General features: G+C 37.6%; 1 protein-coding gene across 3 annotated transcripts in view; it reads right to left on the bottom strand.

The window, feature by feature from the left end:
- Window positions 1-15,742, bottom strand: part of dnah2 (dynein, axonemal, heavy chain 2) — a 164,274-nt gene that overhangs the window by 37,317 nt on the left and 111,215 nt on the right. For 2 of the 3 annotated variants that reach the window (XM_056746055.1, XM_056746036.1), the window contains 8 exons: window positions 13,713-13,931; window positions 11,479-11,596; window positions 3,763-3,905; window positions 2,623-2,760; window positions 2,373-2,531; window positions 1,956-2,108; window positions 1,176-1,267; window positions 477-675 (listed from right to left, as the gene is read on the bottom strand). In XM_056746055.1, coding sequence (XP_056602033.1) covers window positions 477-675; window positions 1,176-1,267; window positions 1,956-2,108; window positions 2,373-2,531; window positions 2,623-2,760; window positions 3,763-3,905; window positions 11,479-11,596; window positions 13,713-13,931 — 1,221 coding nt within the window. The remainder of the gene's footprint in view (window positions 1-476; window positions 676-1,175; window positions 1,268-1,955; window positions 2,109-2,372; window positions 2,532-2,622; window positions 2,761-3,762; window positions 3,906-11,478; window positions 11,597-13,712; window positions 13,932-15,742) is intronic. The other variant, XM_056746045.1, reaches the window with a different exon arrangement.

The following is a 15,742-nucleotide window of genomic DNA, read 5'->3' on the forward strand; positions in this document are numbered from 1 at the left end:
CGAGTGAAGATAGTAGGTTTGTTTCTGGCGATTTATGCACATCCATTCACAAAAATGTTTTTGATATATTTACGGTAGGAAATTTACAAATGTCTTCATGGAACATGATGTTCACTTAATATGCAAATGGTTTTTGGCATAAGAGAAAAATCTTTAATTTTGACCCATACAATGTACTTTTGGCTATCACTACAAATGTTCCCATGCTACTAAAGACTGGTTTCGTGTTCCAGGGTCACATTTTTCGAAAGTACCATTCATTTATTAAACGACATGCTTAAGAACTCCCACTAGAGTGTTTAGTGAAAACCATAGACTAAACCAAGTGCATTTCACATCACAATTTTCTTTGGTGGTTTGGAGTGTTAAAAGAGTAGTTCAAACCCAATAAAGAAGATATGTGTGGTAGGAAGAAGGAAAAAACGGGCTACTGTTAATATGGCTTAGTTATTAATCCCATCAGTGATTCTCAATACCTGTGAGGACATGTTGATAGTGAGTGTGGCCCACGTGACTGTGTCCAAGCTCTGCAGGACACTCTGGGCCACTGACGTCTTTCCTGTCCCCACCGGACCCGTCAGCAGCACAGGGTGCTGAGCGCTAACCAGAGCCTTGACCAAATAATGATAGCGAACTGTGTCCACCGTGGGCACCATGATCTTATAGAATGGAGCACTGCAGGGACACATAATAATTAAACAGACAGCTTCAAGAAAGTAGAAAAGTGCAACCTCTAGGGTAACTATATAAAGGCACAATACAGATAGAAAGAAAGAGAGAGAAAGTGAGCAGAAGGGGTGGGAGGGTTGAGAGAACAGAATGAGGAACTGGAGGAGGTGAGTCTTGATTGAAAGACTGAAAATTGAAAGATGTAGCGAGACATTTCAAATGAACAGAGGGATTAAAAAAAGAGTCAGGTAGAAAAGGGCGGAAAAAATGGACAGGCGACAAAAAGGGAGCGGAAAGAGCCGAGAGGACAATGAAGGGGAAAGAGTTGGACTGACATGACAAATGAGAGCAGGAGAGAAGAGAGAGAGACGAAGATGGGTAAAAAGATGAAATATATGAATAGATGAGGAATTCAAAAGTCTGGGACAGAGCCAGGCGAGGGGCCTTTGACTGAGCCCGCAGGCGGCTGGCAGAGACCACTGAACAGGGGCACACACACATCTTACTTGGAAGCGTAACGCCAACCCTTGGGCAGCTTGTCCTCAAATGACGCCCACGTTTTGTTCTTGGTGTCCACGTAGTACTCGTAGATGGTGTCCTGAGGTTTAATAAAAATGATTATTTCTCTGGTTATATTATATTTGTGTCCGGAGGCAGAAACGAATATCAGTTTTGTCAGTTTTGGGCGCAGAGCATCAGCTGTTTTAATGCAAGCGGATACATTTATATTTATTGTCCATACAGTACATACACCCAGTGGTAGAAATTGCCAAAATTCCCTGGCGGGACTCTTGCTGAGGACATATTTTATCATTTTAAACAATAGAAAACTGCATTTATGTATGAAATTTGCATTGCTGTTAGGTGCTTTTTTATGGATAAAAGATGGAGGTGAGAGGTGGAACTTTGGCCTCCCTACATTTCACCCTTCCAGCCCTATATACACTACATAAACATATGTGCAACTGTATGGATTCTTACTTCGACCTTAAAGATGCATGAAAGTCAAACCGAGTCTCAGGAAGGTGGCTCTAAAACACTATATATTAGTCAAAGTCCTCCCTCTGAGATAACATACTGTATACTACACAAATTTGAGACATACAGTTCTGTATTTGGGCCTTTCTTGGTTGTCAAAACCAAAAAAAAAATATTTACAGTTAACAACTGTACACCTGTGTTTTTCTGTAAGAGAAATAAATGCCTTGGAATAAAAATGAGGATATTCAGGCCAAGTTGTGTACATTAATTACAAAAAATGTGTTTTGATATTTTGTTAAGTGTACCTTGTTAGGGAAAGTTCCTTCTATTTCACGTAGGAAGTTGTCAATCTTCTTGCGTCCATCCTCATCCACAGAGCCACACACAGACCATATGAGACTAAAGATGAACCAGAGCTTCACCATACAGCTGAAGTGTTCAGTGTCCGCTGGGTTTACCTGACCATACAGAGAGAATAAGAGCAACGATCAGCCAATCTGAACAAATACCAAACTAAATATCATGTTTAATGAAGCCTAATGTTTTGATAAAGTCAAACATTGACACAAGACTTGCAAGATCACATCCCAATGCCAAGAGACATATGTCTGAAGACCCTAATTACATTCAATAACCATGATTTATTTGTGATAATGAATTTACATTTTTTCTTCTGTATGGTCATATTAATTTTATACATCATGAGGTGTGAGTGTTCTGACCCCGTTTTCAGGAGTGGCCAGTGAGTCGTAGAGTCTACAGAGCGATGCCACTCCGTTCAGTTCAGTGATGCTCACAAGCTCCTTACAGTGAATCTTCTTAAAAGTGAGGGTCTTCTCCATATATCGCTCAAACAGCAGCTTTAAATGTTCCATTTCAATCTGGTAGAGCAGATGAGACAGAATATTACAAACTAAAGCACTTAGGCAATCTAATACCACGGATGTGTGAGTTTAATGATGTGTCTCAAACCTTCTGTCGTTTTTCCATCCAGGATTGAACGTACGGCTTCCAGCTCAAATCGGAGTAGTCGTTGTAAACCATACCGCAGCGAGATACGGTAGCAGGGGATGCCACAGCTAAATCCTCCACTTCAAATAATAATGACACCTGCAGCACATGCTCGCATTAATGGACGAAACCCAACCAAATATACACTCTGAACTCAATTTCTAATTACCATGATGGAGAAAAGTAGGACACAGTGTCATATCTCAGAAATCTTTTTAAGATAACATTTTAAAGAAGGTTCAATATTTTGTCATACAACGTATAATAATAGATGTCTAAGTAACAACAATGTGTGGGAATTGAATTTGTTCTACTATTATAAACACTACTGCTATGTGAAATGCTATAAGTATTTATATTGACAATATGGAATTGACCTATAAATTTCTAATATGACTTTTTCATTTAAGACTGAGGGAAGATAAGAAAGAGATTTACAGCTGCGGAAATAATTAAGAGACCATTTCAGAAACTGTTTTTCTCATTTTAAAATGTACTATTTCCGACAGTACTATATCATTCATGTTTCATTCTGTGAACTACTTACAATATTTCTCCCAAATAAACAAAAAATATTGTTTATATTTGCATTTACACATCAAAAACACATCAAAATAACTGAAAAGATGCTCTGTATTTTTCCAGACCTCAAATACGGCAAAGAAAATAAGTTCATATTCAACTTTAAGCGAAACAACAGTACTATTCAAACAAGTATTTAGAAAAATTTCAAAAATTATTTTAACCTTGATTTTTTTCACAATTTTCATGTGTCTTGTCATGCTTATGTTCTTTCACATTGCTGTTGGAGGACTTTATGTCACTCCTGAGGTTTGATTATGTTGAAATTCAACAGACACTGGACTGGAATGGCCACGATACATCTAGAAATGATAATTTGAAATGATAATTTGGAATGGTCTCTTTACTTTTTCCGTGGCTGAATATATGGTGAAATAGTAACTTAGACAGGTACATTTTAAGGCAAAATAAATGATGCCAACAGATCAGTACTGTGTTGGGTTTGTTGGGCGGGATACAGTCTCATGTCTGGAATCAAAGTTAAATAATCCTGGGTGGTGGTAGTGTATGGTCTAGCACCTGTACCTGTTCAGGCATGGATATTCTCTCTCCATTGATGAGTGTGAGGACTTTGTTGTCGTCCATTACAGAGTTCATGCTCTCGATCCACAGCGTGTCCACTGGCCCATCAAACACAATCCACTTCTCATCAGGCTTCTCATCTGAGCTCGTGTACACAGAGAGGCAGTGTTAGTGTTTCACACACACAAATACAATGTCCTAATACACCCTGGATTTTTTTCCCTTCTCTTCTTCTTCTCGCTGTCAGATTTATTTCCCTAGTTCTGTTTTACAGACACCAGAGAGACTCGCAGGCAATTGTGGCGAAGCCTCTGATTGATCATTTATCTTTCCCTGTCTCTTTATCTGCCCATGTACGTCTCATTTATTAAACTCAACCGTATAAAAAAACAACATAGTACATGGCCCATCTGTCTTATGCACAAATACACACTGGAAACAGCAGGCCTGCTGGTTGCCTGGATAAGCGTATAACACCAGACCTGTCTCACACAACAACAGGAAGTGTCACATCTCCTCTGTGCCACCTTCACTCTCTGAGCTGAGACTGTAGGACCCAGGTAACAAAAACAAACTATATTGGGCCTCTGCAATCACATTGCATCCACACACAACAACTTAGCCCAAATTCATGAGCCCCAGTGATATCAACCCTAGAATTTACAAAATGAGACCAATAAAATAAAAGCATGCAAAAATGGGGACGCTGATTGGTTGGATTTAATGACTGGCGGTTGGCAAGAGCAATCAAAGCATGTTTTAGTAGCACGTTGCCATGGCTCCTCTCAGTGTTGCCTTGGTCAAAACATCCACAGAGCTCAGTCAGAGAGACCACCTTGAGCCTGATTGAAAACTCCTGCATATGTGATAGAGAGCTACCACAAAATTTAGCATATAAAGAGAGAGACAGAGAGTACGGGCAAGGAGTACAAACACAAAAAAAATTATTACAGGGAAGTCCACAGAAAAAGAGATAAGAGAACTCTAAACAAAATTAAGTAAACAAACAGCCTGAGGTGCAAGAATTAATAGGAAGTCTGCATTACAAAGCAAGAGATTCAAGACGAGAGGAAAGTGTTGAAAATAGCCTCAAGGTGATCCCTCGGATAAGTTTATTTAAGTAGTACATAATAATGACAAATCTGAAATTTGTGCAGATAAGATTATTTACAACAACTAATCAGTCTGTGACTTGTCATGTCTCTTTAAAAATGTTAGCACACAATGTTGTTTAAGGTAATTATTATTAGGATTTTTTTAAACAGAACTCAATGAAGAATTATATATTTAGTATTGTCTTACAATATAATGTGTTTAAAACATTGTCTAAAATATTTTTAAAGATAATTTAAGTGACTTTTGGTTCCCCCATAAAAAACATCTCTTTGTGGGGATCCCCGTATGACGTGATTCAATTCAAGCACTGCCTATGATCTGGTTTACCATAAAGACTAGACTTACTTGTGTGTACTGTCATACAGTATCTACTATATATTGTTAGGCAATTTACTCTAGCAGCAAACACATAAGAGTAATGAGCTTTAAGAAATGCATTTCAACATATTCAGGTAACACTTTGCAATTATGTTGTATTAAGAAATACATAGATTACCCATAAATGAATATTCTGTCAATAACTCTCACTGTATGACTTTCTTTCTTCTGCAGAACACAAAAAATATATTTTGAAGAATGTTTGTAACAGGACAACAGGGGTTCCGATTCACTTCTACTGTATAGACACAAAACCAATCCAAGTCAATGTGTACCTCTTTGGTTCAGTTACCAACATTCTTCAAAATATCTGCTTTTGTGTTCTGCAAAAGAAAGTAAGACAGAGTAATGACAAGAAGGTATGGAAATGATGACAGATTTTTCATTTTTTGGGGAACTGTCCCTTTAACATAACTACTTTTTAATACAATAATAACCATTTATTACTATTACATTATTATTACAATAAAGTTCATTTTAGTTCACTGTTCATTATCTTATTACCACATAAAAAAAAGAAAAAACTACTGCTTCACACCATACACAAAAACAACAGTCAGGCCAGAACTCTGGTCCACAGGCAAAATCAATCCTGTAGTGAATGAATTGAATGAGAAATTCTTCCAAGCCCCTCTGTGTCATAAAATGGAAGCATCCTATAGAGATTTAAATTAAAATTAGTCTGATACTACAATTTGTAATTGAGGCCATAGTTTTTATGCCACTGAGGTATGTGGTCCAATAACAAACCAATAACTTGCCAAATGGGAAATACGCCCAGCTGAGACCTTGCACACAGAATTATAGTGAAAGTATATTGGAACATCAGAATGCTTATAATTATAAGGACACAAAACAGCCAATTCAATTCCAGGAACAAAGTATGGTGACCCATGGTTGTGCCATTATTAAATCCTATTTGTCCAAAAAATCCCGTCTGGTACCCCATTTAGGCTCTTAGCATTGTTAATTACCCTCACCTGAGTCCTTTTGAGAACCGTGACACTATTAAATTAGGAAAAGAAGACAATAAAGGAATGATCAACATTTGCTAAAACATGATTAAATGCCAAACAAAGTAAGAGTACAGAAGCAATGTTATTCAGCCCTGATATGTGCACCTGTCCAATGTGAATAGTGAGAACCACCTTTACTGAATTCAGACTCAACAAACTCAATTTAGCAATAGCAATAACAAGTAGGCACAGAAAAACATAGTAAAATATACAAATAACAAGATAACTGATTGTTCCTATATAGCAAACAAAACTAAATTGAGACAGAGCTGTATTTCATCATGACAAAATGCGTAAAGTTCAGTGAAATCTGTGAAACGTAGTTCTTCAATTTACTGTACACAGCAACAAAAAACTTCCCCACTATAAGGGTACCACAATGAATGCTGTGTTCTAGTACTACATTACGTCTCGCCATTATGACTTTTTAAAACATACTGAGCCCTTCCCTTTGGCAGAGGTACTATTGTTTTGCACTACCGATGCAGCCTTTTTAAACACTAAAAGAGAAAAAGAGGAGTTGAAGTAACTACAGAAGTCCAGGGTGAAATATAAGCATCCAGGAAAGGGCAGAGCTTTTCCTTCACAATTTAAACCTATTTTTTATATACTGTATCAGCTTTTTTTAAATAACACTGTGTCTACACTGGACTCAACCGACGTGATGCGACACGGCACACAGATTGTTCTAATGGGATTGTTGTGCCACGCCGAATCCAGTGTGGGCAATTTTTTATTATAATGGATTCTAATGAGTTCTATTGTCTTTTGTCGCATCGCGCCGCGTCCAGTGTAGTAGACACCGTAAGACGAAAGGATTTGCAGATTTAGGTCCTTTCAAGGGACAAATACTCTTGTCCTAAATGCATAGATCACACATACAGATGTTTACTTTAGATACTGGAGGACCTCACATAGAATCAATGCTCACATACCAAAGTAGGGATACTGTACTCTCCCAATAATCCTACCCATCATTTTCCTCACATTGAGATCAAACCTATTTGGAATTTCTAGACCGTCATTAATAACTGGACAATTTCTGTTTCGAAACTTCAAAATGTGCATAAAACAGGGTGATGGAAACCCGGCGATTCTGAACAAAACAAAATGAAATTCCAGCGAAACTTTGTCCTTTGTTACTTCCTTTAAATAATGGATTAAATACAGATGCTTTGCACATTGGCCTTAGCCAAGTAAATGCTTTGGAAATGCTAAAGTAGTAATTTGCAATGCCAATAAATCAAACTAAACCTACACTGGAAAAGAATAAAGTACAGGGAAATTGAGCCTTATGCTGATCAAGCTGATATGAGAGGAAACAAATGTAGAGAGATACAACAACAGAAGGAAAGATGGAAAGAGAAAGATACAGACTGGTTGATCACATCAAGAGGAAAGTATAAATATATATAATGCTATAAAGTTACCCAACATTAATGTGAAAGACTGATGGTATGTTCCAATTCGCCTGCTTTCAATATAACCTCAAAGTATGTACTGTTCTTGCTTTGAAAAAGTATATATATTTTTTCTGGTCAGAAAAACAGTATGCACGAACTGGGAACATATGAACATACTTATATGAAACGGAACTGGCTGCTGTTGCCTAGACGACACAATACCTTCAAAATACAGCCCTTATTTGCATTTAAGTCTGGATTTATCAATTATTTCTTATGTAATGTAACTTACATTTATCAATTCAGTGACGCATCTCTAATTTTATTTTATCAATGCAGTGTAGCGTCACTAAACTTTGCCCTCTCATGGTGAGTTGTGGGTAATATCAGCCGTTTGAGTGTCCATGGATCTGCACTTCGACCATCCTGTGACTTTAGGAATACTCATTTCAGCATACTATTACTAATTCGAATAGTATTTAGGACGCATAGTATGCAAATTGGGACACAGCAAAAAGAATGCAAATATGCATGAACATTTGTCATACTGTATTCCATCCTATTTTCACTTTTGAACTGTCATTAAAATACATTTTATACATTAAAAAGCATTTTTATTATGTTGTTTAAAGGCCCAGTATGTATTTTTTTTGGAGGATCTATTGACAGAATTGAAATATAATATATATAACTTTCTCTTCAGAGGTGTATAGCTTTCCTGCAGCTCAGTGGTTAGAGCATGGCGCTAGCAACACCAGAGTCATGGGTTCGATCCCAGGGTTTGCACATACTCAGAATCCAAATGCATATTATAATCCAATGCAAAGTCGCTTTGTACAAAAGTGTCTGCCAAATGCATATATTTAAATCTATATGTCAATATATTAGAGACCTTACATAATGAAGCGTTATGCTTTTATTAATGTAGAATGAGCTATTTATAATATATAATACAGCTTTCCTGTGGCTCAGTGGTAAGAGCAAGGTTGTGGGTTCGATCCCAGGGGATTGCACATACCTATGTATAGGATAATGCAATGTAAGTCGCTTTGGATAAAAGCGTCTGCCAAATGCATAAATGTAAATGTAATATCCCTAAATGGACAAAGCAGTAATACGTTATCTCCTTCGGCAAAGAAGCGAAAACAAGACAACATCTGAGTCCTACGTCAGCGACCATAGTGCTTCGAAAGCCAGCGGTGGAGTGAGCCATTGGATCCAATTCGCAATCTCACAGTTGGATGCTGCTAAATTTCATAAACTGGACCTTTTAAAATGAATAAGAACTTATTTTCTTTGAAGTCTTGAAGATATTTCCCCTTTTCAATTTTCTGCAAATATAATACATTTATACTTGGAATTTGGGAGAATGTTGTCACTAGTTCACAGAATGAAAGTGCTCTCTAAATGTTTTCCATGTCTGTATATATGTCAGCGGAAGCAACAGTGTGTGGCTGTAGAGGAAAGAAAGAGAGAGAGATTTATTCAGTCCGGGTTCATGATACATGCTCAGGCTTTAGGGAGAACTAATGTAGGCCACAAGGCCATCACATTCAGCGCCTGTGAGTATTGGAATCTAGGCAAGAGCATATAATAGATACACATTCACATGAGCACACACACACTGCTCCAGAATAAGACACAATCTCTTATTATTGGAACTCCAAGTCTCAGCCATCTTAAGTATCACAGAAAATCAAGAGGATGTCAGTCGCTTTGGATAAAAGCGTCTGCTAAATGTCTAAATGTAAATGTAAATGTGTGTAGAGACCAGGCTGGATGCAAACTATTCCGTCCCCTCAAACTTGTTCTGTGCTTCTGTTTTAATTCTCTCTCGTCACATCGGGATTCAGTTTCTCATTATCCTTCCTCTGTGTCTGTTAGTGGTTCAGCTGAAGTTACAAAACACCTGTCATCAGCAGATGATAGCAGCTGGCAGCTTAGCATTTCTAAACACAGGCTGTAAAATCAACATGGCATGGTGCTCACAATGCATTTTACTTCTGTTAGACAACAGGACATTTAACAAGAAAAACAAAAACAGAAACGCAAGTGTAGTGCCTGAGACCGATCAGACACGCAATTACTAGTTTTATTTCTTAAATATAACAACAACACCCCTCACCCAACTAGCAAGCCAGTCGCCAGGGGTCTACCCCCAATCTGCAGCTAGGAACATAGCAACCCACACCAAACATCAAGATAAGAGTATTTTACGACCGAATGGAATGTAGGGATTCAAAATCTCTTCACTCACTTTGGGGACAGACATACAACCCTAAATACATTGATATGGAAATGTACATATATTCATTATAACCTTTCCATGAATTTATGTTCTTGTTGTTGTGTCTTTTTTAAACATTACTCATAACTATCCATGAATGTATGTAAAACTACTAGAATTATTAGCTTTGTAGTAACTCATTTAACCAAGATGATATTTAGATCATGTTTGGTGTCTATGAGATGCATTTGTGATTTCCATAATGTTATTGTTTGTTGTGTTTTGGTACTTTTATATTAGTTTTATCAAACTCTTAGAAGTTTTCTTAGTGAACATCCAATCAGTTTCCACATGCAAAACACCATGTTGGAAATCAAAGACAATTAACTTTCCCTACATTTACATTAACATTACATTTAGGCATTTGGCAGACGCTTTTATCCAAAGCGACTTACATTGCTTTATCCTATACATTTTACACAGGTATTTGCAAACCCCTGGCATCAAACCCACAACCTTCCATTGTTAACGCAATGCTCTTACCACTGAGCTACAGGAAAGCTGTAACTCAGCTTTAGCAACCTCCAAAGTTACTATCCCCTGATTGGGTCAGTCATGTCTGTAGGATGTTACATGCTTACAGTTTAACAGAGACCACCGAAAGAGTCTCTTAGTCGGTTTTTGGGGGGGTTTCGGTTCGCGGGGCTTTTTCTTTTCTCTCCTCTCGCGTTTTGCATCTCTAAAAGATGGACTAGAAGACGATCTCACCTTTGAGCACTAAGTTTGTGCCAGCTTCAACAAAGTGCATCAGGACACTTTCTTTCTTTTGATGGACAAGACATTCAAGTATCATACTAAGTCTTAGTAATGGATGCATAGGGCATCAATAATCCTTTTAACATAGGTGCTTTACAAAAAGAAACTGATGTTTAGTTCAGGCTATTGATCTTCTGAATATCATATACTGCCATAAATTCATGCTCTGTTCTTCTCTCTGCTTCAACTTTAACCTTCTTCCAATGCTAAACTGTACGTGTGTGTATTTTAAATTAGTATGTGTCTAGTCTAGGTAATAAGGTCCTGTTTTATTTCACACGTGATGTTGTTTGTAATTCATTCTCATAATCCGGAGTCCCTAAATATGCAGATTCTTGCTACCTGCTCGTAATGCTAAGTGATTTCCCCAAATCATGAACTTTGATCCAGATAAGAATAATTGATCATAATCAATGGAATTCATCCCAATTTGGGCTGATATTTCTTTCCCTTACAAAGGGTGGGGGAGAATATATTACTTATAATTGTGATCAAAGCTCATGATAATTCTTACATATTTGGTGAAGAATAGTGTTTAAATACTACTCTTCCTCCTTGAATCCCCTACACAAGTGATGTTTTAGAGGTGGAACATGCTTACAATTAAATAACTTCTTCTAAATCTTCTAATTTTACTGAAAGATTATATTCACAATTGTTTTTTCAAAAATAAATGGCCCGCGAATCATTCACAATAAAACACGGATTAAGTGTTAATTGTGTAAAGTAGGTCCATTTGGGTCAGTATGGTCAGTACCTGCACAGGCCACCCTCATAAGGCAAGAGAGGATGCCGTCTGTCCACTCGTTGGTGCCAAGGTTGTATTCTCCGTACAGCTCACCCAGACTGACTGCCTTGGGATTCAGGGGAAACTCCTAAAAGGTCATAAGCAGAGATCAAATGTCAGAGTTCAAAGCTGGTTGAGATGGAATTAATCAACTGAGGAACAGGAATCAAAGAGAGTTGAAATCAGTGGTTAGATGCTGATGCACAGGAGACTCAGAAGTGTACGCTGTTATACGGAGCGAAGGTAATGAGGAAACAGGGGGAGGTTATGTTTGCATGGAGGGATAGAGATAGACACCAGAAATAGATATGCAAAGAGAGAGATTTTGAGCCAGGTATGAAAGAGGAGACAGACATCGAGAGGTGGAGGATGCAGTTTGAGCAGCGGGAACAAGATGGACAACAGAACTGTAAGGAATTACACAAGCAAAAACACTTTGAGATGCATACCATCACACACACAAACACACAAACTCTTGTGCAGGCACTAACACTAAGATACACACCAGGGCCGGGTCTGAGGGTGTTAGGGGGGGACACTGCCCCCCTGATTTTTCTTGGACCCCTCCAAAAAGCTGACAATTAAAATGATAAAAAAATGAAATACGTCTTATTTGCATTATGTTGTATAAAATTATCTGACAATTTAATCACAGAAAAATTTAAAAATATTGTACGCAGTGAACTATTTTTATAGGCAGTATCTGCCCATCCAGAATATATGATTGATTGTAATCTGGGTGGAGTCTTTGACCAAAATGTTTTAATTATCTCAGCTGTTAAATCAATGTGAATTTTGAAGAAACCTTCCCACATCTAAGGGGTGATAAAAGAAGAAATGAATATAGAAGAACACAGTTTCTTGTGTTTGAAAGCAGAGACTCTTTTCTTTAATTTGATTTATTTTTGTTTATAAATGTCCATAAATTAATTACAAAAAATCAGAAGGGGCGAATCTAGCTTATAGGTAAACATCAGATTTTGACAAACACTAACAAAGTAGTATAAGAGCAGTGTGTCACATCTCACCTGAAACTCCACACATACAAAGCACACGTTCAAGAAAAACCATTAAAGACAAAACTCCTGTATCGCCCACCATACTTTTCTATTTTTTCCACAGTGTAATAATGAATGGGACGGGGGTTTAAAAGAATAAAGACATTTCAAAGGAGTAAAACAACAAAAGATCCGAAAAAACATGAGCGTTAAACGCAGATTTAGATGAAGAGTCTCAGCCAATTGAATAAAAACATGTCTTTGTTAAAAGCACAGTCGTGAACGGGCGCTCCTTTAGCCGCAGCCAAACCAAGTGTGACAAGACTGAGATAATAAGCACTCTGCAATTAGTGTTAGCTGCCACCTCGACTATGTCATCATTTTCAAAACACCCACGAGCCGAGTGTATCGAGGGTATTTCGATGACTGTTAAGTCCTTGTTTTCACATGCTCTAAACAATGAAGGGTGTTTAAGGGAAACTCTGTTGTCTTGGCAGTAAGAGTATCAGGCACTGAGTTAGCGTGGCCGCTAGCGGCGGTTCATTTTCATGCTAATGAGGGATGGAAGCCTGGCGTATCCTCTTATGCTTTAGAACAGCTGCTGCAGAGACATTTGTTTCAGAGGCATGATCTTTGCCCTCGAAACTACTCGCGTATGGAGGATGCTCATTTCGATGAAGCTAACGGGCTGGTTTGTTATCATGTTAAGTTACTTATATGCTCTGCTCCAAGGAATGAAGTGCTGAGCTTGGCTTGCACACTATTTTTTTTATCGTAAAAGAGCTGAGGGCAGTAAATGCAATGATATACAGGTGATCCTGTGGAAAAACTGCAACATTAAGTGTTGTTATTGCAGCTCAAGTGTATTTAAACAGAAATTGTAGTAGCAAGAAACAATGTATGACACGTCCAAATGCTTTCACACAACTAACAAAAGATGTGCACTTATAATCATGGCATTGGCAATGTCTTTGATGGCTGCACCTGCAAGCTTGCGGGCTGTATTGACAAAGCTGTCGTCTGTATGCTAAACTTTTCAAAAACGTAGAGAAAACAACGTTTCCATTTTCATGATGTAAACGGGAATTTAGTCCTCAAACTGAACGTTCTTCAGGAACCTTGTGATAAACTGTTAATCTATAGCCTATAGCACGCCAAGATGAAACAGCAAGAGAACAACGGAAGGAACCAGACCAAGAGCCTTACACGTATTAGATTGAATCCTGGCTCTCCTTTGTGGTGTAGGTTGCTGAGGGCGTTCTGGAGGGTTCTCCACGTGACCGTCTTGCCACTGCCCGTCTTTCCCACGATCATGGTGGAGTGTCTGGAATTTTTGGTCTCAAACAGTTGAATTACTTTAGCCATTGTGAAGCGGGTCACCTGGAGACCGCTCTGATGAAGTTCTGTTTCTATAGCCTCTTTTATCTAAAGAAAAAGAGAACGAAAATGTAAAAGAAACTTCCTTTTATAACAAACAAGTGCTAATTGGTTCCAAGCGTTACACAAATTCTAAGATGGAAAAACAGCCCTTTGCATTAGACAAATCCCATTGAGGCACTAAAGACAAATGAACTGGCAAAAGGTGGGAGGCCCATCTTAATAAACCCCTGCTTCATACTGCACCCTTGAGTAAAGTTGCACCAAACAGAAGTGCTCTGAAGGCACTTAAGCAACTGTGCTAAAACTCTCAGGTTAATTTAATCTCCCTGTTTTAGATCTCTCTCCACTCGTTAAACAGATGGAGAGGAGGAATGAAGGAAGCAGTTCTAAAGCGTTTGTGCTGGAGTAAGATAGAGAGGAAGATCCTTGATGGGTGATATAAAACAGCTATAAAAACCCTGTACAATGTGCATGAGCGGAGGCAGGGTAGCTGAAATACACTCCTTTGTGTAAGCGTGTGTGTGTATCTGTGCGTGCCGTTGCTTGATTTCTGTCCCTCTAACTCTTACTCTGCAGATGGAGCAGGAAGCAGCTGTGTGGATGTTCAGGACTCTGCTTTTCATCTCCATACCATAAACAAAACATTTTTCTTTCAGACAGTTTCTCATATGTATTCAAGAATTGAGGTGTAAATCACTTCTTTTCAAAACACTTTATGTTAATAATCAAATAATCTTTCACATGACGGATGATTGAATGCCTAAAAAAATATTGAGATTATGGCAGTTATTGATCTGTTTTAGGGATTTAACAATTATTATGCTTGTCATACAAATTGTGATATATTTCTGTGTGCTTCCTAGACCACCGGGTCTACACCGGACGCTTTATTTAAACAGTTTAAAGGTACTTAAAACCCCCAAATAAAAGTTCTGTTATCATTTACTGACCCTTTTGTCATTTCAAACCTGTATGACTTTTAAAAAGATTTTAAAGAATATTGTTATCCGAATATTGCCAGCACCTATTCTCTTCTATTGTGTGGACAGAAAACAAATTGAAGCAAGTGAATGTGTGCCAGTTAACAAAATTCTTCTAAATATCTTCTTTTCTGTTCTGCAGAAGAATAAAAAGTCAAACATGTTTCAAATAACGTGAGAGTGAGTAAATGATACCCATTTTTGGGTATACCACCTCAAGGTCGCTTTGGATAAAAGCATCTGCTAAATGAAGAATTGTAAATGTTAAGGTATAAAAAGCGTATTGTTTACAGGTACTAAAATACGTGTTAAAGGCATAGATCACCCATCATTTACTTACCCTCATGTAATTTCATATAAATGACTTTGTTCTGATAAACACAGAGAAAGATATTTGGAAGAATTTAAGCAATTTTCAGTTCTGGGACATCATTGACTACCAAAGTAGGACAAATCAAATATTAGTCAAAGGTGCCCCAGTACTGTTTTTTTCCTAAATTCTTCAAAATATCTCATTAGGTGTTCAACAGAAAAAAAAATACTATATTTATTTTCTACTATGGTAGTAGATAATCTCCCAGCACTGAAAATTGCTAACATTCTTCGAAAAAATTTTTGTGTTAAACAGAACAAAGAAATTTATAACAGTTTGAAACCATCTGAGGGTGAGTTAATGATGACATAATTGTATTTGTGTGAAATATCACTTTAAAGGTTTTAAGGTTCACCAAAGAATGAAAAGAATAAAAAAAAAGATTGAAAAGCAGCAGAAAAGTAAGTAAAGACATCATAAAATCGTCCATAGGACTACAATGGTTCAATCTTAATTCTTATGAAACGACAAGAATACTTTTTGTGCACATATGTTGTGGTGCT

This window comes from Triplophysa dalaica, chromosome 1 (assembly GCF_015846415.1).
Source record: "Triplophysa dalaica isolate WHDGS20190420 chromosome 1, ASM1584641v1, whole genome shotgun sequence".
In the NCBI taxonomy this organism is placed as follows: Eukaryota; Metazoa; Chordata; class Actinopteri; order Cypriniformes; family Nemacheilidae; genus Triplophysa; species Triplophysa dalaica.